Source organism: Somniosus microcephalus, chromosome 9 (assembly GCF_052327205.1).
Source record: "Somniosus microcephalus isolate GS21.2 chromosome 9, FLI_Smic_1.0, whole genome shotgun sequence".
NCBI lineage: Eukaryota > Metazoa > Chordata > Chondrichthyes > Squaliformes > Somniosidae > Somniosus > Somniosus microcephalus.
The window spans coordinates 224192899-224217879 of NC_140995.1; the positions used below are offsets into that span (position 1 = coordinate 224192899).

Consider the following 24981-nt stretch of genomic DNA (forward strand, 5'->3'; position numbering starts at 1 on the left):
TATTGTCCAATCGGTTGCCATACCTTATCTTTAGCCTCAGTCAACAGGTCCTCCATCTCTGAAAAGCTGAAGCTAGCGACTGTAATGAAGTCACTCATGACCGGAACAAACTTGTCCTCGCAGTTCCGTGCACGGCTTTTCTGGTACTCCAGCTCCTGCAGGGGGGGGGGAAACAAAACAAAACTGTCATTTACCACTATTGGGACTGCTAATAAAGCAAGAACTTAATCATCAGGACACTTTTTAATAAAAGTGTCTCACCGTCATAACTCTCCACTCTCCATTGACGGGACAGTCTCACCGTCAGAACTCTCAACAACAACAACTTGTGTTTATATAGTAAAACGTCCCAAGGTGCTTCACAGGAGTGTTCTAAGACAAAATATTTGACATCGAGCCACATAAGGAGAAATTAGGGCAGATGACCAAAAGCTTGGTCAAAGCGGTAAATCTTAAGGAATGTCTTAAAGGAGGATAGAGAGGCGGAGAGGTTTCGGGAGGGAATTCCAGAGCTTATGGCCTTGGCAGCTGAAAGAACGGCTGCCAATGGTTGAGCGGTTATAATCAGAGATGCTCAAGAGGGCAGAATTAGAGGACCGCAGATAACTCGGGGGATTTTGGGGCTGGTGGAGATAGGGAGGGGTGAGTGCATGGAGGGATTTGAAAACAAGGATGAGAATTTTTAAATCGAGACGTTGCTTAACTGAGAGTCAATGTAGATCAGCGAGCATGGGGTGATGGGTGAACGGGACTTTGGTGCGAGTTAGGACACGGGCAGCCGAGTTTTGGATGACCTCAAGTTTACGTAGGGTAGAACGTGGGAGGCGAGCCAGAAGTGCGTTGGAATAGTCAAGTCTAGAGGAAACAAAGACATGGATGAGGGTTTCAGCAGCGGATGAGCTGAGCCAAGGCCGGAGACGGGCGATGTTACGGAAGTGGAAATAGGCGGTCTTAGCCAGGCTGTGGATATGTGGTCAGAAATTCATTTCAGGGTTAAATATGACACCATGGTTACGAACAGTCTGGTTCAGCCTCAGACAGATGCTAGGGAGAGGGATGGAGTCAGTGGCTAGGGAATGGAGTTGGTGGCGGGGACTGAAAACAATGGCTTCGGTCTTCCCAATATTTAATCGGAGAAAATTTCTGCTCATCCAGTACTGGATGTCGGACAAGCAATCTGACAATTTAGAGACCATTCAGGGGTCGAAAGAGGTGGTGGTGAGGTAGAGCTGGGTGTCATCAGCGTACATGTGGAAACTGGCGTTGTGTTTTTGGATGATGCCGCCAAGGGGCAGCATGTAGATGAGAAATAGGAGAGGTCCAAGGATAGATCCTTGGGGGACACGCCATTGAAGGGAGACTCTCACCGTCAAAACTCTCCATTAAAGGGAGCCTCTCACCATCAGGACACCTGTTAAATAATTATTAGGACCCCATTAAAGATGGCATCTCACCACCGGAACCTGTCTCAGAGGAGTTTCATCATTAGCACCCTGTTTAAAAAAGTCTCCCCAATCAGGAACCGTGTTAAGTGAGCCTAACCATCAGGACGTCTGTTGAAGAAAGAGTTTGTCCACCAGGATCCCTGTCAAAGAGATACACGCCTTGCCTGGACAATCCCACTTTACCGCACTTATTTCCTAAACTATATCAGGATGAGCACTAAGGCCCTGGCATTCAGTGTTAATTTGAATCTGCTGCCTATCAGTCTTTATCAGGCCAAGCGATCAGCACATGTCTGCACACACCCGCTCCATTCTGCCTACAGCCACATCCTGTGTGTGTCTGGTCCATCTGCTTTGAGCTGATAGATTTGTAATGTAATTACAGTTCATTAGGAGGGTTATATGTACACTGCTGCACGTGCTGCCCATGGCCTTGCTGAGTGACATGGTCTAATCTGAAGCGAGAGAACAAAAAACAGTGGCATCAGGCCGGGTTGGGAAGTTTTGAGCCAATTGTGACTAATATCAGAAGCTGAACACTGAACAGTTGTCTGTAGTTCAGTGAAAGTTGAGGTTAGTACAGGCTAATCCTTTTGGCATCAACCTAGCACAATGTGTACCTGGATTTTAATATTACACAAATAAAACTTGCACAAGGTTAATTTGTATTTTAATCTCTGGTCAAAGGTCAATATGAATGTTCCTTAAATGTGCACGAATTTGTTAAAGGGGAGGGAATGAATAGGGGAGCATTGTTTCATGCTACCGGTTGGATACTACTGCATGCTCAGCTGGTTCAAGGCTTTACCGGATCAGGCGGCTCCTAAACCACTGGCTGATTTGAAATCATAGAATCATAAAGCACAGGAGGAGGCCTTCGGCCCATCGTGTCTGTGCCGGCTCTTTAGAAAGAGCTTTCCAATCAGTCCCACTGCCCTACTCTTTCCCTGTAGCCCTGTAAATATTCCCTTTTCAAGTATATATCCAATTCCCTTTTGAAAGTTACTACTGAATCTCCTTCCACCAGCCTTTCAGGCAGTGCATTCCAGATCACAAAAACTCACTGCGTGCGTGCGATTTGCACCTATATAGCACCTTTCCCATAGTGAACTAGCCCAAGGCACTTCACAAGGGAAGCAGGCTGGACACAAAGCAGGAAGTGGAGAAAGTTTGGGGAGGAGTGCCAAAGGATGGTTGAGCAGCAGTTTTTGAAGGTGGGAAGATATGAATTAAGGTGGATGGGTTTGGAAAGGGAATTCCCAAGTACAGGAGTGTGCAGCTTCCATTGACATGAATGGAGCAGCTCTGGGATGCTCCCAACAGTTCCCCATAGCCCATGTTATAGAGTGACTGTGGATGGAACGAGACATGTTTGTTTCTATTTATTTTTCAGAAAGCAATTGGGGAAAAAGGAAGAGAAGAGGAAGATGAGAGAGAAAAATGAGTTAGAAAGAGCGCCGAAAAATAAAAAGAGGAAGAGATAGAGGGGAAGATAGTGAGGAAGAAGAGGAAGGGAAAAGCGAAAGGGAGAGGGAAATAAAGATGAGAGAAAGCGAGGAAGGAAAAAAGAGAAAGAAAGATGAGCATAGAAACTACAACATAGAAAGAAGCCATTTGACCCATTGTGCCTGAGATCGGAGCAACACTTCATCTAAAGTTACCTCGTGTCCCTGCCTTTTCCCCTGTATCCTACAGAGTTCCAATAGAGAGAGGAGAAAAGAGAGAGGAACAAGTGAGAGAGGAAGAGTGGAAGAAGAGGAGATAGAGGATGAAAAGCAAAAAGAGTATTAGAGAGAGAGGAGGGAGGGATTTATTAACGTTGGGTTTGCACTGCACTGAAGGATGATGTGTTGTTTCGATCTTTACAGTGATGTTTTCACTGCCTAACCACACCACTGTGAAGCTGGAGAAGGCAGGGCTCCACACACGGTAGTCAGACACACACAGAGCGCTGCTCATCAACCTCCCACGGCCAATGAAATTTTGGACCATTGGAAACAGCTGACGGTGATACAACAGGCCAACAGAACGTGTTTCAATTTGAAAAGCTTCTCTTCTTTGGGAAAATCTCATACCTGGGTGACCCGGGGAGGCAGAGGAGGTGGATAGGTCAAGAAAGTTCAAGAGGGAGCCGACAAACATTTGGCAGTGAAAGCGATTGAGGATCCTGCCCATTTCTATGCCATGGTCCCACACAGACATGGGGTTAAGCACTGGGAGATGAGGTATGGTGACGACCGAGAGTTGGACCAGTCGGGTGGAGGCCAGTTAATGCCGGCAGCGCCCGTCGCATAGGTCCTTAGGGACATACATCAGAGATTTCAGCAATTGGGTGTCTTGCAGACGCTACAGATGCATTCGCACCCGTACGACCAGATTTAGGAACAGCTTCTTTCCCAGGGCTGTCATCCTACTGAACTCCACAAATAAACACTAAAGCCTGCACACCTGCCGATGCACTTTATTATGGTCATATTTATGCTAATATATATGTACAAATGTATGTTGAAATGTTTAAGTGTCCTAATCCAAATTGTACACTCTCGGGAGCCGCAAGCCTACATTTCGTTGTACTGCACTTGTGCACTAACAATGACAATAAAAGTTGATTTGATTTGAGGAGGGATTCGTCATGTACAGTTATTTGTTTTCCTTTCCAGCGACTTGGTACAACGGCATTGTTTGCTGTGGGCTTCAGATTGAAGGTCAGAATCAACTACATCGGTGGATTTACATGTAGGCCATACCGGGAATGGACAGCTAGCTTCCCTCCTTAATGGACATTGGGCAGTCTTGTGGACTTTAGCAAACGGTTACCCATTTGTCTGGATAAGGGAACAGACTCTGAAAAAAATTAAAATCTAAGAACTAACCTCAGCGAAAAATTACCTAAACTTACATAGATTTAATAGCACAGAAATAGACCATTCGCTCCAAACCTTTACAATGCGTCGGGGTTGAGGTAAAGGTTCGGGTTAAGGCCTAGTTCTCATAGCTTAAAGTCTACCTCCTCCCCCCTCACAAACCAAGCCATCAAGCTCATCAGTAATTGGAGTGGGTCATACACATATCCACATTCCTCTCCCTCACATTCTGATAAACCCTCTTCACAAACACTGATAGGACATCAGGCATGTAAACAGGACACATTCCACACTGCTGACTACAGCAACTTCTAGATGCAGAAACAGATGCATAGAGCTCCCTGGTTTTACGCACAAGCCAAACAAATAGAACTTAACTGCATATGAATCCTATCAGCTATCATTTCCTCCCTGATAAATTTTGTAAAAATGTGGTTATGGTTATATGTTGTGATTTTTTTTTAATCCTCTTCACCCTCCCCCCCCCCAGCCCCAGAAAAAAACTGATAAAGATTTTTTGTAGATAGTAAACAAGTTCAAAGGGCCCTCAAGACTAGGATTGAAGCCAGGGCCCTCTGAATTAAAGTCAAATGCTGCATCCAGAGTATGATGGATCGTTCCATTGTTGAGTCTAATGTTATTCATAAAGCACAAAAGAAGCCTGTTACAACAACAGCAACAACTGTACATTCCTATCGGGTGCCTCTCATGCTGGGAGACATCTCAGAGTGCATTACATTCAGGAGGAAAAGTAGTGGCCAATGCACTGGGGGGATGGGGGAGAGGAAAACAGAGAGGGTTAGGGTGGGGAAGTAGGGTTAGGGATTTGAGTAGGTTTCTGCAGCTAGGAAGAGAGGCGGCAAAGTAGAGGGGATGAGGGAGGGAGTTTCATAGAGCAGGAGAGGAGTGGCTGAAAAAGCGGCCACCGTGGCGGGGGGGGCAGCGAAGGGGTGGGGGGGTAGGGAGACGGATCCCAATGATAGAGAAACATATGTTGCACATGGGGACTTAAAGCAGGGAGGAGTGAGGCCATGAATGCAAGGCTGAGAATGTTGATATTACCCTGCTCTGGGCGGCGAGGCAGTAGAGTTTGGAGAGGACGAGGTACTGAGAGTACAGGACGTGGGCTGCTGAATTTTTAATGAGCTGTAACCAGCGGATGGTTAAGACAAGGGGCTGGATTTTCATTCAGGAGTCGGGTTGGAGGCGGGACTACAACTTTTGGGGTTGTAGTCCCGCCTCCATCGAGATGCGGCTAATCCACGCGATTTTAACTTGATTGACCTGGTTGAGCTCGCCCAGCGGGCTCAGCAGGCCAATTAAGGGCCACCCGGCAACAGGTGACGTCACAGACTGGAATTTCATCTGTCAAGACGTTTTGACAGATGAAATCTCTCCTGCACAGAAAGCTGAAGGCTGTCACTTTTGACAGTTCGCAGCCATTCTGCTTTCTGTGCCGGTGAGATGAGGGACTCCCCGAACCTAAAGGAAGGAAGGCTGAAAAGGTAAGAAAAGGTCATTTAAACTTCTTTAATCACTTTAGACACACCAAACACACTTACCTTTGCACTCATGCACACAACATTCACCTGAACACTGACATCTCGACCCCTCCAAGCCCTTCAACCCGACGGCTCAACTCCTCCAACTTGGCGTGGTTTGGAGCCTTCGGGAATCCCACAGTACAAGCTTAAAAATAGGGATTAGGCTAAAAATTGCCTGTTAACAGGCAGTTAATTGGCACTAATCCCTTCCCGCCTCGGGTAGGCGGGTCCCAGTGCGGGGCGGGTACCCGCCTCCTTTGAAACTGACATGGAGGCGGGTTGGGGGCGGGATGGGGTCGGGACCCCCGATTTCGGGATTTTAACCCCCCGCACGCCTCCAGTCCCGACTCCACGGCACAATGAAAATCCTGCTCAGTGAGTCAATCTGTTGAGCCTCGCAATGCTGAAGCCATGGCCTAGGTACGGTTTTGGCGGCAGTGCTGGGAGTGAGATAGGGCGGAGGAAGGCAATGTTGCAAGAAGAGTTGGAAGAAAGCAGATGGTAATGGAGTAGATGTGGGAGCGGAAGCTCAGCTCAGAGTCCACACATCCTGACTCAGCAGGTTGAGGTGATAACTTGGGGAGGTTGATGGAGTCAAGGCCAGAAAAAGCTAATGAAAAGTGCTAATGAAAGTTGAAGGGGATGGTTTCAGTTTTGACAACATTAAGCTGGATGAAATTTGAGGTCATCTAGGACAAGCAGTTGGATAGTCCTTGGATCGATGGAGGGGGCAGAGGGGAAAGGTATGGTGTCAGCAGAGATGCAGGATCTGACCCCATGCTTGCAGACCAAGCATGCCAAGGACTGGCATGTAAATCGTGGCGAGGAGGGGACCAAGGATAGATTCAAAACACGTCATTTGACATTTTTCCTTTTATTTTACATAGGTCCTCCCCTCTGTCCCCAGAATGCCGCATTCCCCAAGAGAAAATGGCTGTCAGGTGAGCCATATCCAGATGTTCTTCAGCTGACCACTAGGACATGACAGCAGGTTGAGTCAGCTCTCTCCAATTTCCCCTCCCTTGTAGTGGGGTATAGGGAAGAGTTGGAGAAAGTACCTAATGTCAATTAAGACTCTACAATATAACATGGGAGATAAGACAAAACCATGCCCTCTCTGCCATGCATGTTGGCACATGTTGGACATTTCCCCACTGTGCGGTATTTCATCTCTTTATGTACTACTTATATATGTATGACTGAGAGACTGGCCCTGAATTTCTGCGGGAGGTCTCCCGATCTCCTACAGAAACATCGAAGGGAGATCAGGGGAATCCACGGAGAAATGGCATAAATGGTTGAAAGTAGTGATTCAAACCATTTCTCCAGGGTTGCCGCCGGTCTCCCCCTGACCTTACGGCGGGAGATCGGGACAATACCTGCGGAAATTCAGGACCACTGCTCCCACTCGGTAATTCCTGGGTTGGTGATACTTACAGACTCCAAAGCCTTCAGTCCATTCTTAAGATTGTTTATCTCCTTGTCCAGTTCTGCCAGGCTATGTTGAAATAAACACATTTTTTTCTTAATTAGTTTCAGGAGAAGGAAATTCAGAATTCTCAACTTAGCATTGTAAACATTTCCAAATATCCTACCAAGCCTCTAAATTCCTTGGTACAGTTTAACACTTTTCCTGCACTGAAGTGAAGGAGTTGGCCTTCTGGAGGTATGCGGTCAAACAAGCTAAAAGGACTTCCTCATCCCAAACTTCCTTATGAGATTCCCCTTTTTCCATCCTTAGTGATGTTGATTGAGGGATAAATATTGGCCTGGACACCAAGGAGAGCTCACCTGCTCTTCTTCGAAATAGTGCCACGGGATCTTTTGCATCCACCTGAGAGGGCAGATAGGGGCCTCGGTTCAACATCCAGCCTGAAAGACGGCACCTCCGACAGTGCAGCACTCCCCCAGTCCTGCACTAAAATGTCATCCTGGATTTTGTGCTCAAGTTTCTGGAGTGGGACTTGAACCTGTAACCTTCTGACCCAGAGGCAAGAGTGCCACCCACGGAGCCACGCCGAACACACACTTGGCTCCCCCCTGCACTATACAGCAGTTGTGAGCTCAGGAACTCAGTGAGCAAAGAATGGTGGACACCAACCCCCCAACTCCACCCCATCCCATCCCACCCCTCCAACCCTGCTGTCCGAGCATGACATTCCCATTCCCAACAATCCCTGTGATCTTCCCGAGTGAAAATGCCAATTTAGTTCCAATTAGCACTCACATTATGGGAAATTCTGTGCTGTGGTTGGTGAGGGGGGGGGGGAAATGAGACTAAAAGTTGCTCTATAAAATTCTGCAAATACACAGCAGACCCGGCAGCATCTGAAAAGAAAAAAAGGTTGACTTGAGTAATTTTGACTTTGGGACGATATCGGATCGGCCGCCTGTTATAAATCTTTCCCGAAGTCAAAAGAAATGAAAAATCGGGAGAGATGTATGATTGGTGGCTGACCTGCCCATCTTACACTATTGCCCAAAGTCAAAATTACCCCCATGTTTCTGATGAAGGGTCTGTACCCGAAATATTTAACATCTGTTCTCTTTCCAAATACTGAGGGATCCGCTGTGTTTTTCCAGCATTTTAAGTTTCTTCTCCTTAGCTAAAACCCAATCATTTACAGCCTTTACAACAATAATTAGCATTCAGATTGCGTTTTTAATGTAGTAAAACGTCCCAAAAGGTTTTACACCCAGCAGGCAGAGACAGATGGGTTTTTATTGAAGTTTGTGTGTGTGAATTTTTGTACTTCTGCTAGTTCAAGTTCCCACAGCGTCGGTACCACGCATTCTTCGATATCAAGGACTTCCACGTCACGCATGGCATGGCTAGGTGGAAAGCTTCCTCTACTTGGTCCCAACATTCTGTCCTACGCCTAACCTCAGATGGGCAACCCCACTACTGCACTAGTGAGATATTTCTCTTTCTCACATCTGCCATCCTTGTGGCCTCGCTGAGCAAGATTGCCAATTTTATTGCTAATTAGCGTGAAATTATGGACAGATTTATGCTGTGGGCTCACGCTCACTAGGTTGGCTTCAGACTGGCCAAATTCATATAATGGAAGACCCCCGCAAGCTTTTGGTGATGTGCGTGTGTGTGAGGAGTGGACAATAAAGAACTATAAAACAACACAAAATGGCCGGAGGATGCCCGGTTTTATGGGGTCACTTACTTGACTTTGGCTGCATCCGGTACATGAAGTAAGTCTAACTGAATGGTGAGGATCTCTGGGTAGCTCTTTTCAAATATCATGATCAGATAGTGCAACAGTGTGATGCTCCTGGAATTGAGAGACACATCCACCATGAGAATTCTAAATTAGTCCTATGGGTCAGAGTTCAATAACATCTTCACTCAAGCACGTTCAAGGAAATGATCATTTCCCACAAACACAGCAACAATTTACCTGTCGTGTAACAAAATGACCCAAGAGGCAGGAGGTAGGGAAAAAGTAGCGACACAGGTTAGCAAGGCCATAAAAAAGCAAACCAAGCACTAGGGTTTATTTTTAGAGGGATAGAATTGAAAAGTAGTGAAGTTATGCTAAACCTGTATCGAAACTTGGTTAGACCACACTTGGAGTACTGCGCACAGTTCTGGTCGCCCTATTATAAAATGGATATAGAGGCACTGGAGAGGGTGCTGAGAAGTTTTACAAGGATGATAACAGAAATGCGAGGGTATACATATCAGGAAAGGATGAACAGGCTGGGTCTCTTTTTCCTTGAAAAGAGAAGGCTGAGGGGTGATCTAATAGAGGTCTTTAAAATTGTGAAAAATTTTGATAGAGTGGATACAGAGAATGTTTCCACTTGTGGGGAAGAGAATAACTAGAGGCCATCAATATAAGATAGTCACCAAGAAATCCAATAGTGAATTCAGAAGAAACTTCTTTACCCAAAGAGTGGTGAGAATCTGGAACTCGCTACCACAGGGAGTGGTTGAAGCAAATAGTATCGATGCTTTTAAGGGGAGGTTAGACAAGAAAATGAGGGAGAAGGGAATAGAGGGTTATGCTGATAGATTTAGATGAGGAAAGACGGGAGGAAGCTCGAGTGGAGCATAAACGCCGGCATGGAGTGGTTGGGCCGAATGGCCTGTTTCTGCGCCGTATATCCTATGTAAGATAGGGGAGGTAACCAAAGGCCAAAACGGTTGACCAGAGAGATAGGCTTTCAGGAGGCTTTTGAAGATCGAGGAGAGAGGTAACAACGTGAAGAGGTTTAGGAAGAAAATTTCAAAGTGAAATGGTGTGATGGCTAAAGGGTCTGTCACTGATGGTGGGGTGGGGAGAGGGAAAGGACATATGGCCGGCCGATCGGTACTCTTACAGTGTCTTCCATGCCATGGTGGGCACACAACTCACCCAGTTTACAGGTACGGGCACAGAAGTTGATACTGAGGCAAACACATTTTTAATGTAATGAAACATTTGAAAGCATTTTACAGAGGCAAAAAAAAAATAACCAGACACTGGGAATTGAAGGGAGAAGGATTGGGGAGTTGAGCACAGGCAAGATCGAAGAGGTAGATTTTGAATAGGCTTTTAGAGGGGGAGCGAGGTAACAAGGCAGAGGGGTTTATGGAGTGTGAGGGGTGAAATAACTAAAGGCTCTACAACCAAAAGTGGAGCAGAAAAAAGGGGGGATGCAGTGAAGGCCAGAGTTGGAAAAGTGGAGGAACACAGGCCCGAATGAGATTGCAGAGGTAGGGAGGGGTGAGGCCAGACTAGGGTTACCAACTCTAGTCAGACATATTCCTGGAGGTTTCCACACGACTTCACACCGTGAAAACCCCAACCAGCCATACAACCTTTTATTTGCATCTCCAATATTTTTCTAACTAATAAATGAAAATGTTCAAAGAAAATGAAAAGCACACCATTCTTTTAATGCCCCCTATGATTTTTCAGCAGTGTCCAGGAGACCAATCTGTAATTCCTCGAGACTCCAGGACAATCCTAGAGGGTTGGCAAACCTAGGAAAATCGTGAGTGAGTTGTTTTTTTAACTGGCTTTACCGAATGCAACCCGCCTTTTGCTCCCTCCCCTTAAAAAAAAGAATGAGCTTCCCGAGCTGATATTTAGCCTCAGACACATCAACGACAAGTCGAGGCTGCAGAAGCTGAGCTTGTCTGCACTAGAGAAGAGCAGACTGAGGGGGGATCTTATTGAGGCATTCAAGACCCTTAAGGCTATCGACAAGTTAAACCCTGTCCATGGCTCCGAGACCAATAGGAAGGCGGCATGGGATGAAGCTCAGAAATAAATGTGGATAAATGTGGATAAGTGTGAAGTTATCCACTTCAGTAGGCGAAACAGAAAGGCAGAGTATTATTTAAATGGTGATAGATTGGGAAATGTTGATGTACAAAGGGACCTGGGTGTCCTTGTACACCAGTCACTGAAAGCAGACATGCAGAGTCAGCATGGTTTTATGAAAGGGAAATCATGTTTAACAAATTTGCTGGAGTTATTTGAGGATGTAACAAGCAGCGTAGATAAGGGTGAGCCAGTGGATGTGGTGTATTTAGATTTCCAGAAGGCATTCGATAAGGTGCCACATAAAAGGTTACTGCATAAGATAAGAGCTCACGGAGTTAGGGGTAGTATATTAGCATGGATAGAGAATTGGCTAACTAACAGAAAGCAGAGAGTCGGGATAAATGGGTCAGTTTCCGGTTGGCAAACGGTAACTAGTGGGGTGCCACAGGGATCGGTGCTGGGGCCTCAACTATTTACAATCTACATTAATGACTTGGATGAAGGGACCGAGTGTAATGTAGCCAAGTTTGTGGATGATACAAAGATGGGGGGGAAAGCAAGTTGTGCAGAGGACTCAAAGAATCTGCAAAGGGATATAGACAGACTAAGTGAGTGGGCAAACATTTGGCAGATGGAGTATAATGTGGGAAAGTGCGAGGTTATCCACTTTGGCAGGAAAAATAAAAAAGCAAACTATTATTTAAATGGAGAGAGATTACAAAATGCTGCAGTTCAGAGGGACCCGGGGGTCCTTGTGCATGAAACACAAAAAGTTAGCATGCAGGTACAGCAAGTAATCAAAAAGGCAAATGGAATGTTGGCCTTTATTGCAAGGGTGTTGGAGTATAAAAGCAGGGAAGTCCTGCTACAACTGTACAGGGTATTGGTGAGACCACACCTTGAGTACTGCGTACAGTTTTTGTCTCCTTATTTAAGGAAGGTTTTACTTGCATTGGAGGCAGTTCAGAGACGATTCACTAGGTTAATTCCAGAAATGAGGGGGTTGACTTATGAAGAAAGGTTGAGCAGGCTGGGCCTATACGCATTGGAATTTAGAAGAATGAGAGGTGATCTTATTGAAACATATAAGATACTGAGGGGGCTCGACAAGGTAGGTGCAGAGAGGATGTTTCCTCTCGTGGGGAAATCTAGAACTCGGGGGCACAGTCTGAGATAAGGAGGAATTTCTTCTCTCAGAGGGTTGTAAATCTGTGGAATTCTCTGCCCCGGAGAGCCATGGAGGCTGGTTCATTAAATACAGGTGGAGATAGACAGATCGTTGCAAGATAAGGGAGTGAATGGTTATGGGGAGCGAGCAGGGAAGTGGCTTTGAGCCCAAGATCAGCCATGATCTTACTGAATGGCGGAGCAGGCTCGAGGGGCCAAGTGGCCTATTCCTGGTCCTATTTCTTATGTTCTTAAGTTATTATAAGCAGTTGGGAGGGCAAATGGTATGTTGGTCTTCATTGCAGGAGGATTTGAGTACAGGAACAAGGCTGTCTTACTACAGTTATACAGGGCCTTGGTGAGATCACACCTGGAGTACTGTGTGCAATTTTGGTCTCCTTACCTAAGAAAGGATATACTTGCCATAGAGTGCAGCGGGGGTTCACCAGACTGATTCCTGGGATGGCAGGACTGTCGTACGAGGAGAGATTGGGTCGACTAGGGCTGTATTCACTAGAGTTTAGAAGAATGAGAGGGGATCTCATTGAAATGTATAAAATTCTGACAGGGCTAGACAGACTGGACGCGGGGAAGATGTTTCCCCTGGCTGGGGGGTCTAGAATGAGGGGTCATGGTCTCAAGATACAGGGTGGGCCATTTGGGACTGAGATGAGGAGAAATTTCTTCACTCAGACGGTGGTGAACCTGTGGAATTCTCTACCACAGAAGGCTGTGGAGGCCAAGTTACTAAATATATTTAAGAAGGAGATAGATAGATTTCTAGACACAAAAGGCATCAAGGGGTATGGGGAGAGAGCAGGAATATGGTATTGAGATAGAGGATCAGCCATCATCATATTGAATGGCGGAGCAGGCTCAAAGGGCCGAATGGCCTACTCCTGCTCCTATTTTTCTATGTTTCTATGAAAAGGCAAGGTGATTGGGCAGATCAAACACAAGGCAGTGAATGCGTGGAATGGACTGCCCATGAGAGGTTGATGGAGGCACACAACATCAGTCACTTTATAGGGGGAGCTGTAAAGTCATTTTAGGCAAGAAAATGAATTGCGGTAATATATTACATTACACAGAATGTACAGCACAGAAACAGGCCATTCGGCCCAACTGCCGATCTTTCTGCTCCACACGAACCTCCCCCCACCCCTCTTCAGCATAACCTTCTATTCCTTTTCCCTCATGTGTTTATCTAGCTTCCCTTTAAATCCATGTTTGCTAGTCACCTCAACCACTCCCTGTGGTAGCGAGTTCCACATTCTAGCCACTCTCTGGGTAAAGAAGTTCCTCCTGAATTCACTATTGGATTTATTATTGACTATCTCCTGAATTCCCTATTGGATTTATTATTGACTATCTCCTGAATTCCCTATTGGACTTATTATTGACTATCTCCTGAATTCACTATTGGATTTATTATTGACTATCTCCTGAATTCACTATTGGATTTATTATTAACTATCTCCTGAATTCACTATTGGATTTATTATTGACTATCTCCTGAATTCACTATTGGATTTATTATTGGCTATCTCCTGAATTCCCTATTGGATTTATTATTAACTATCTCCTGAATTCACTATTGGATTTATTATTGACTATCTCCTGAATTCACTATTGGATTTATTATTGACTATCTCCTGAATTCCCTATTGGATTTATTATTAACTATCTCCTGAATTCACTATTGGATTTATTATTAACTATCTCCTGAATTCCCTATTGGATTTATTATTGACTATCTCCTGAATTCACTATTGGATTTATTATTAACTATCTCCTGAATTCCCTATTGGATTTATTATTGACTATCTCCTGAATTCCCTATTGGATTTATTATTAACTGTCTCCTGAATTCACTATTGGATTTATTATTAACTATCTCCTGAATTCCCTATTGGATTTATTATTGACTATCTCCTGAATTCCCTATTGGATTTATTATTGACTATCTCCTGAATTCCCTATTGGATTTATTATTGACTATCTCCTGAATTCCCTATTGGATTTATTATTAACTATCTCCTGAATTCCATATTGGATTTATTATTGACTATCGCCTGAATTCCATATTGCGTATTCTGTTTCCGATCTCTGAACCGAATTGGTCTTTTGCGGTCCGGGTCGTTCCTTTCGTACCTGTCGATGCTTGACTTCGTATCTCCGATTTTGTTGAGGCTGGAAATCCTGAAGCCGAAAGCGTTCCCCCTCTGGCCTTTGTTCATATAGTTTCCGAAGGCAAGGACCACCTCCAGGAGCTGCTTCAGCCTCTTGCTCCGACACAGCTCTTTGGATGCCAAAAGAATCCCTGAAGTTGGGGGTGAATCGGAGGGGGGGGGGGGGGCGGGGAGGTGGGGACAAAAAAAGATTGCAGTCACCTCTTTAAAACAAAATTGCATTGTTTGTGATTTCCAAGGAGGTTCACACTGTGACCAACTCAGTGGTTCAGTGCCTGGACCTTCCATCTACCACCTCACACCACTTGGGTGGCAGGACGTAGGTATGCACCTGCAATTTAAACTCCCTGTATATGCAGCTATCAAGTTCAGCTGTCTCCCCAGGGAGAGGTGCTAAGTGATGGCCGGGTACCTACCTTCCACAGGAACATTAGGAAAAGGAGTAGTCCACTCAGCCATTCAAGCCTGTTCCGCCATTCAATCAGATCATGGCTGATCTGTGTCTCAACTCCATTTAACCATCTTGGTACCATATCCCTTAGTACCCATACCGAACAAAAATCTATCAATCTCAGTTTTGAAATTGTTCCCACAGGGCAGAAAGGAATCAGGGGACAGAATCATGCCCGCAGCCACTTAGGGTGGTGTGGTAAACCACTTTTATCGTTCACTATCGTTACACTATAGCTATCACTGTTATATCGTTACTCTATGGTTATCACTGTTCACACTGTTGTATCACTATACGAGGTCGCCTCTTGTCACGCTGTTATACCTGGGCTGACCACTGCTGACTCCGCCCATGGCTCCACCTACCTGCCCAGGTATAAAGGTGGTCGACTGGCTGGCATTCCTCCTTGTTGGATCCGATCACCCACGAGGGTGGGCTCTGTTATTTAGCCAATAAAAACCTATAGTTACTTTCTTAACTCGTCGCTTTTCATTGGATGAATTGATAGGTATATCAATTTTATTGGCTAAATTTTAAAATGTCGTTACTTGAGCAGCCAAACGACCAGCCAAACGACCAGCCAGACGCCCAGCTACAACAGCCACAGCAGCCGGCCTGGCTGCGAGCCCTCCGACCACCGTACCTGGATCTAAACCCACAGGCAGCAAACTCATCCCTCGACTTCGAACACTGGCTGAGCTGTTTCAAATCCTACCTGGGAGAATCCGGCGTGCCTCAGAGATCCAAGCTAAGAGTTCTGACCGCCCAAGTGAGCCCTAAAGTATTTGCACTCATCCAGGACCTTACTACATACGAGGCCGCCATCAACCTGCTGAAACAACAGTACCAGAGCCCGGTAAATCCCATGTATGCCAGACATCTCCTAAGATCCCGCCCGCAACAGCCAGGAGAGTCTGTAGATGAATTTTTACGGGCGCTACAAACACTCGGCAGGGACTGTGACTTTAAAGCGGTAACGGCGGCAGAAAATACTGAAGATAATATCCGCGATGCCTTCGTGAAAGGCCTGCGGTCCGACTACTCACGGCAAAGACTGCTTGAAGCAAAGGACCTCGACCTGAACACAGCTGCAGCCCTCGCTCGCTCCCTAGAAGTGGCCCATCGGGACCTCGAGGCGTACTCCAGGTACTGTAATTCGCGACCCTGGGACTCGGGACCGACCCCAACCGCAATACCCCTCGCAGCGCCGCCCCTGGGACCTACCTCAGCGTCGGCGTCCCGGACCCGATCGGGACCGCCACCCCCGGTACCGGCTGCGACATCGGAGCCCCGCGATCGGGCCGCCGGCTGCTTCTTCTGCGGCCAGGCGAAACACCCGAGGGCGCGCTGCCCAGCGAGAAACGCGACGTGCTCAAGCTGCCTGAAGAAAGGCCACTTTGCTAAGGCCTGTAGAGGGAGATCAACAGAGGCCAGCAGTGCCTCATGCGAGTTGTGGGGGCGGCCATCTTCCATCAAGGCCACATATGCCAGCATCCCCACGTGTGAGTTATGGGGGTGGCCATCTTTGATCCAGGCAACCGACACCAGCAGTGCCTCATGTGAGTTGTGGGGGCAGCCATCTTCTCCGCCATTTTGTCCAACCTCGTGGGCGCCGCCATTTTACCCACCACACTCGACCGCCACCTTGCCTCCAGACCCGACCACCGCCTCACCCGCAGACTACAGCAGCTCGCTCAGCCATACACTAGCCTCCGTCACACTGGACCAAGCCCGCCTGCATCACCTGTCCAAGTCCATGATGGACATCAAAGTAAACGGCCGCGCCACGACCTGCCTGTTCGACAGCGGAAGCACGGAGAGTTTCATCCACCCAGACACGGTGAGCCACTACTCCCTCACTGTCCGGCCAACGCGCAACCGGATCTCGATGGCATCGAGGTCCCACGCCACAGACATCAGCGGCTACTGTGTTGTGACCCTGTCGGTTAAGGGCACGGAGTATAAAAATTTTAAACTCCTCGTCCTGCCCCAGCTCTGCGCTGCCGTCCTACTAGGGCTGGACTTCCAATCCCACCTCCAAAGTGTCACTCTAGCATACGGTGGACCCCTCCCCCCACTCACAGTCGACAACCAGCAGCTTTTAAACCGCTTACCGCGTAACACCTGCGGCCTATCCACCCTCAAGGTCCCGCCACCTTCCCTGTTCGCTAACCTCACCCCCGACTGCAAACCCGTCGCTACCAAGAGCAGGCGGTACAGCGCCGGGGACAGAGCTTTCATTAGCTCTGAGGTGCAGCGTCTCCTGAAGGAGGGCATCATCGAGGGGAGCACCAGCCCCTGGCGTGCCCAGGTCGTAGTCGTTAAGACCGGCAATAAAAACCGCCTGGTCATCGACTACAGCCAAACCATAAACCGGTACACCCAGCTGGACGCATACCCCCTTCCCCGCATATCTGATATGGTCAATCAGATTGCACAATACCGAGTATTCTCTACCATCGACCTTAAGTCGGCCTACCACCAACTCCCTATCCGCCCTGAGGACCGCCAGTATACCGCCTTCGAGGCGAATGGCCGCCTCTACCACTTCCTTAGGGTTCCCTTCGGCGTCACCAACGGGGCTTCGGTCTTCCAAAGGGAGATGGACCGGATGGTTGACCAGAACGGGCTGCACGCCACGTTCCCCTATCTAGATAACGTCACCATCTGCGGCCGCGACCGGCAGGACCATGATGTTAATCTGGAAAGATTCCTCCGTACGGCCCAACGGCTGAACCTCACCTACAATAAGGAGAAATGTGTGTTTAACACCTCGCGCCTTGCCATCCTCGGCTGCGTAGTAGAGAACGGAGTCATCGGCCCCGATCCCGAAAGAATGCGCCCCCTCATGGAGTTACCCCTCCCCCACTGTCCAAAGGCGCTGAAGAGAACCCTGGGGCTCTTCGCCTACTATGCCCAATGGGCCTGTTCCGCCATTCAATCAGATCATGGCTGATCTGTGTCTCAACTCCACTTAACCATCTTGGTACCATATCCCTTAGTACCCATACCGAACAAAAATCTATCAATCTCAGTTTTGAAATTGTTCCCACAGGGCAGAAAGGAATCAGGGGACAGAATCATGCCTGCAGCCACTTAGGGTGGATCCTAGTTTTTTGTTGTATGAATAACGTTAGCAGAGCCAGCAGAGGTGCAGCAGGTGGCAAAACAGCCGACACTGTAAGAGTGACTCAGTGCTTTGGTCCAACGCAACACAAAAGGTGCCTCAGAAAGTGGCGCTTGGCTGGACAAGTTGAAAAAGGAGGGGTAGGATGAGCAGCAGATGAGGCGCAAGGATGTCCAATTTCATAAATAACAACAGAAAACGCTGGAAAAACTCAGCAGGCCAGGCAACATCCGCGGAGAGAGAAACAGAGTTAATGTTTCAGGTCGAAGACCCTTCGTCAGGACTGAGAAAAAAGCAGGAAATGAAACAGATTAAGAAGCAAGTTTGGGGGCTGGGAAATGGGGGAGGGGATGAAAGAACAAAAGGGAAGTTCTGTGGGGGGTGAAGAGACATTAAGAGATATACAAGGCGAGACGAGATGGTAATAGGACAGGTAAAGAGACAAAGGGTGGCTCTAGATGAAGTGTGAAATACGCTGGCAGAGTGAGAGACATCTGCCATGTGGGAGAGAGAGAGAAAGGAAAAGGCACAAACCAAAAGTGTGGATAAAAAATATATAAAAATATGAAAGGGGCCGAGGTTATGATCTGAAATTGTTGAATTCGATATTGAGTCCGAAAGGTTGTAAAGTCTCTTTTGTTGTTATTTTGGATTTCCAGCATCTGCTGTATTTTGCTATCGTATTAGTGTCCGATCTCATAGGTGGATGATCACCAGGATCCATTACTACCCTCTACCACTTGGAAACGTAATCTAGGCTGACACTCCAGAGCAGTACTGAGGGAATGCTGCATTGTTAGAAGTACTGTCTTTCAGATGAGCCAATAAACCTGTTGTGGTGGACTTTATAGATCCAATGGGTCTATTTGAAGAACAGCAGAAAGTTCTCCTGGTGCCCCAATCAACATTCCTTCTTCAACCAACATCGCAATAACAGATTGACTGGTTTTCCTCTCTTTTCCACCTTAATATATCAAGATTCAAGATTCTTTATTTGCCATATGTAACTAGTACAATGGAATGCTTACTCCCCAATCACTCCCACAATAAAGCTGTGGGAGCTCAGAGACACGTCAGCTATTTTTACAGCGCCGTGTTAAACCAATGTTAATCCAATGTTTGAACCGCAGTGGGAGTGCTTTACAACATGTCTTGGAGAAAATTGGCATGATACACAAAATGGCAAAAGAGGCAAACACACATATTTGTAGAAGATAAGTAAGCCATGTCACCTGAGGATGCTGGCAAGGGGCTATCACAAGCTGAGCGGCCATTGCAGGAAGAAGCATGGAGTCACCAGGCTCCAAGTGACCAGTCTTTTTTTAAATATAAAAACAATTTCTTTCGAAGTGCTGTTAATATGGAAACCATTAGTTTCAAAAGTAAAGATAACTATAACTTTTAAGGTGATATCTATTTATTGCTAGAGCAATTCAGAACAACCACAGTCCTGGTCCCCTGCACCTCCCCGCACCCCCACCGCCAAGCTCTGGAAGTCCCTTTCTAAACCTCTCCACCTCTCTACCTCTCTTTCCTCTTAAAATCTACCAGTTTGATCAAGTTTTTGGTCATCTGTCCTTAATGAAATTTCACCATAATTATGCAGGTTAAGATCATAACTCTCGGTGTCAAATTATGTTTGATAACGCTCCTGTGAAGCGTGTTGGGACGATTTTACTCCATTAAAGGTGCTATATAAATGCAAGTTGTTGTTGTCCACTTAGAAGGTGTAATGATTTGTGCCTCAGCTGCTCTCTGTGACAAAGCATTCCATGCAATAACTACCCTCGGTGTGAAGAAATCTCCCAACCTCTCTCCTCACTCTCTTCATGACACTTTTTAAATTGATGACTCCTAATCACTGTCCCCAACCGGAGAAAATATTTGTTCCCTATTCACGCTATCAAAACAACTCATCGATTTTAAAAAACCTCTGTTAATCATAGAATCGTTAAAAATGATACAGCACAGGAGGCCATTCAGCCCATCGTGCCTGTGCCGGCTCTTTGACACAGCTCTCCAATTAGTCCCACTCCCTGCTCTTTCCCCATAGCCCTGTATAATTTTTCCCTTCAAGTGTTTATCCATAATTTTGAAAGTTATTATTGAATCTGCTTCAACCAGCCTTGCAGACAGTGCATTCCAGATCACAACAACTCGCTGTGTAAAAAAAAAATGTTTCCTCATGTCACCTCTGGTTCCTTTGCCAATCACCTTGAATCTGTGTCCTCTGGTCACCGACCCTTCAGCCATTGGAAACAGTTTCTCTTTATTTAAGTCTCCTCTTAGCCATTTTTGTCCCAGTATCTCATCCCTGATATGACCCTGGTGAATCAGGCTTCACTACTGTAAGGAAGAGGTGCGGAGGGTTCCTGAGAGTTCGGCTGACAACCTGATTGTGCTTCAGCTAATCACCACTTGTGCCAGGAATAGACTCTCCTGTCGCAGTTGTGGTGGGCCTGCCAGTTTTTGGGGTGTTTCTCCTGTCACTTGTCCAGAGACGGCTGCAGGCAAGAGGCAGGCAGCAAGTGGGAGAGCTGTCTATCTATTACTTTGCTTCCAGCCAGCGGTCACACCAAGAGGTTCAGTCTTCACGTCAGCATCTGCTTTGTTCAAGCATGGAGCAGTGTACTGCTGCACAGCCACTAAATGCCTCACAAATTAGTCCACTTGAACGGCACCCCATCCACTAGCTTAAGTGCAACGAGACCTGGGTGTCCTTGTGCACCAGTCGCTGAAGGTAAGCATGCAGGTGCAGCAGGCGGTTAAGAAGGCAAATGGTATGTTGGCTTTCGTAGCGAGAGGGTTTGAGTACAGGAACAAGGATGTCTTGCTGCAGTTGTACAGGGCCTTGGTGAGACCACATCTTGAGTATTGTGTGCAGTTTTGGTCGCCTTATCTGAGGAAGGATGTTCTTGCCATGGAAGGAGTTCAGCGAAGATTCACCAGGCTGATACCTGGGATGGCAGGAATGATGTATGAGGAGAGATTGGGTCGATTGGGCTTGTACTCGCTGGAGTTTAGAAGAATGAGAGGGGATCTCATTGAAACTTATAAAATTCTGACAGGACTGGACAGACTAGATGCAAGAAGGATGTTCCCGATGGTCAGGGAGTCCAGAACCAGGGGTCACAGTCTAAGGCTAAGGGGTAGGCCATTTAGGACAGAAATGAGGAGGAATTTCTTCACCCAGAGAGTGGTGAACCTGTGGCATTCTCTACCACAGAAGGCAGTAGAGGCCAATTCATTAAATATATTCAAGAAGGAGTTGGATATGTTTCTTAAGGCTAAAGGGATCAAGGGGTATGGGGAGAAAGCAGGGACCGGGTACTGAATTTGGATGATCAGCCATGATCGCATTGAATGGCGGAGCAGGCGCGAGGGGCCGAATGGCCTACTCCTGCTCCTATCTTCTATGTTTCTTCTATGTTTCTATGTTAAGCACATGCTCCCTCCACCAGCAGCTGCAGTGTGTATTGGATGCACTGCAGCATGTCGTCATGGTCTCTTCAGTTTCACGGCCGGACACCACGCTGAAAATCTACCCCAAAGTCTCAGCGATGTGAATGAGAATTGTAGCTCTAATGGTTAGTAAATACTCACGAGGCCCTGTCTGCCCTCTTAGGTGGATGTAAAATATCCCACGGCACTATCTCGAAGAAGAGCAAGAGAGTTCTCCCTGGTGTCCTGGCCAATATTTATCCCTCAACCAATGTCACTAAAAACAGATGATCTGGTCCTTATCTCATTGCTGTTTGTGGGTCGGATTTATGAAAGGGAAATCATGTTTGACAAATCTGTTAGAGTTTTTTGAGGTTGTAACTAGCAGAATAGATAAAGGGGAACCAGTGGATGTGGTGTATTTTGGATTTTCAAAAGGCATTCGATAAAGTGCCACACAAGAGGTTATTAAACAAAATTACGACTCATGGGATTGGGGGTAATATACTAGCATGGACTGAGGATTGGTTAACGGACAGAAAACAGAGTAGGAATAAACGGGTCATTTTTGGGTTGGCAGGCTGTAACTAGTGGGATACCAAAAGGATCAGTGCTAGGGCCTCAGCTATTCACAATTTATATCAATGCTTTGGATGAGGGGACCAAATGTAATATATCCAAGTTTGCTGATGATACAAAGCTGGGTGGGAATGTAAGTTGTGAGGAGGATGCAAAGAGGCTTCAAGGGGCTATAGACAGGCTAAGTGAATGGGCAAGAACATGGTAAATGGAATATAATGTGGAGAACTGTGAAGTTATCCACTTTGGTAGGAAAAATAGAAAAGCAGATTATTTTTAAATGGTGAGAGATTGGGAAATGTTGGTGTTCAGACGGACTTGGGTATTCTTGTACACAAATCACTGAAAGTTAACAAGCAGGTACAGCAAGCAATTAGGAAAGCAAATAGTATGTTGGCCTTTATTACAAGAGGATTTGAGTATGAGTAAAGAGTATAGGGCCCTGGTGAGACCACACCTGGTGTAATGTGTACAGTTTTGGTCTCCTTACCTAAGGAAGGATATACTTGTCATAGAGGGAGTGCAACGGAAGTTTGCCAGACTGGTTCCTGGGATGGGGGGATTGTCCTATGAAGAGAGATTGAGTAGACTAGGCCTATATTCTCATTGAAACATACAAAATTCTTACAGGGCTTGACAGGGCAGATGCAGGGAGGATGTTTCCCCTGGCTGGGGAGTCTAGAACCAGGGGTCACAGTCTCAGAATAAGGGGTCGGCCATTTAGGACTGAGATGAGGAGAAATTTCTTCACTCAGGGGGTGATGAATCTTTGGAATTCTCTACTCCTGAGGGCTGTGGAGGCTCAGTTATTGAGTATATTCAAGACAGAGATCGATAGGTTTTTGAATATTAAGGAAATCAAGGGATATGGGGATAGTTCAAGAAAGTGGAGATGAGGTAGAAGATCAGCCATGATCATATTGAATGGTGGAGCAGGCTCGAAGGGCCAAATGGCCGACTCCTGCTCCTATTTCTTATGTCCTTGCTGAGCATAAACTGGGTACTACAATATCAATAGTTACCCTTCAAAAGTATGTCACTGGCTGTGAAGTGTTTTGGGACATCCTGAGGTCGTGAAACATAGAAATATAAAAAACTAGGAGCAGGAGTAGGTCATTCGGCCCTTCGAGCCTGCTCTGCCATTCAATATGATCATGGCTGATCCTCTATCTCAATACAGGAAACTCTTTTTTATCCGGCACCGACGGGACCGGCACGGTGCCGGTTTATCAAAAAGTCCAGATTCCAGAGAGGTATAGTTAAAAGGTACAAGAGCTCCGTACACAGCAACAAATCCAGGCTTCCCTGTTGCTTAGCAACAGCTGCAGGAACCCCGGCCACAGACCAAGCGTCCCTGTTGCTTAGCAACAAGTGCAGAAACCCCCGATTACACAGCCACAGATCCAGGAACGGCCACTAATATGAAGAAAAACTTAACTGAACCTACTCCTGAATTTTGCCGGTTAACCGACATTTCCGGTTGTTTGGGTGCCGGTAAATCGAGAGTTTCCTGTACCATATTCCCGCTCTCTCCCCATACCCCTTGATGCCTTTTGTGTCTAGAAATCTATCTATCTCCTTCTTAAATATATTCAGTGACTGAGCCTCCACAGCCTTCTGTGGTAGAGAATTCCACAGGTTCACCACCCTCTGAGTGAAGAAATTTCTCCTCATCTCAGTCCTAAATGTCCTACCCCGTATCCTGAGACTGTCACCCCTCGTTCTAGACCCCCCAGCCAGAGGAAACATCCTCCCTGCATCCAGTCTGTCTAGCCCTGTCAGAATTTTATACCTTTCAATGAGATCCCCTCTCATTCTTCTAAACTCGAGTGAATACAGCCCTAGTCGACCCAATCTCTCCTCATACGACTGTCCTGCCATCCCAGGAATCAGTCTGGTGAACCTTCGTTGCACTCCCTCTATGGCAAGTATATCCTTTCTTAGGTAAGGAGACCAAAACTGCACATAGTACTCCAGGTGTGGTCTCACCAAGGCCCTGTATAACTGTAGTAAGACATCCTTGCTCCTGTACTCAAATCCTCTTGCAATGAAGGCCAACATACCATTTCCCTTCCTAACTACTTGCTGCACCTGCATGTTTGCTTTGAGTGACTGGTGTGCAAGGACACCCAGGTCCCTCTGTCCATCAACATTTCCCAATCTATCACCACTTAAATAATACTCTGCCTTTCTGTTTTTCCTACCGAAGTGGATAACGTCACATTTATCCACGTTATACTGCATCTGCCATGTATTTGCCCACTCACTCAACTTATCGAAATCGCCTTGAAGCCTCTTTGCATCCTCCTCACAACTCACAATCCCACCTAGTTTCGTGTCGTCAGCAAACTTGGAAATATTACATTTGGTTCCCTCATCCAAATCATTGATATATATTGTGAATAGCTGGGGCCCAAGCACTGATCCCTGCGGTACCCCACTGGTCACCGCCTGCCACCCCGAAAAAGACCCATTTATTCCTACTCTCTGTTTCCTGTCTGTTAACCAATTTTCAATCCATGAAAGGTGCAATATAAATGCAAGTCTTTCTTTAAAGCTCCTCCTGCTCCTATTTTAGTTTTAAATGTCTTCATGTTGGAGTTTCAGATGATGCAGTGAGCTAGACTTTGGCATTTCACCTCTGAGACTTGGGTTCCATTGCAATGATGGGATGAAAGATGCCCTCCCTTTTCTGGAGATAAAGCTCCTATGTGAGATGAGATTGGGCCAGTCTCAGACCAGGTTCCTCATGGATCCAACGCTTTCCTTCAACTGGGACTAAACTGGAAATCTCACTCAGGGAGGCTTAAGGTGTTGGAAAAACAAAATATGTCCTCTTGGTGAAGCAGGGGTCTTATTCCCAGGTTGGAAGTGAGGAACACTGCTGCAGTGGATTAGAGG

At 46.5% G+C, this 24981-nt stretch overlaps 1 protein-coding gene across 5 annotated transcripts in view; it reads right to left on the reverse strand.

The window, feature by feature from the left end:
* daam2 (dishevelled associated activator of morphogenesis 2) overlaps positions 1 to 24981 on the reverse strand; it is a 329728-nt gene that overhangs the window by 60270 nt on the left and 244477 nt on the right. For 4 of the 5 annotated variants that reach the window (XM_085997938.1, XM_085997943.1, XM_085997940.1 and 1 more), the window contains 4 exons: positions 14445 to 14613; positions 9033 to 9140; positions 7291 to 7351; positions 24 to 155 (listed from right to left, as the gene is read on the reverse strand). In XM_085997938.1, the coding sequence (XP_085854064.1) occupies positions 24 to 155; positions 7291 to 7351; positions 9033 to 9140; positions 14445 to 14613 (470 nt within the window). The remainder of the gene's footprint in view (positions 1 to 23; positions 156 to 7290; positions 7352 to 9032; positions 9141 to 14444; positions 14614 to 24981) is intronic. The other variant, XM_085997939.1, reaches the window with a different exon arrangement.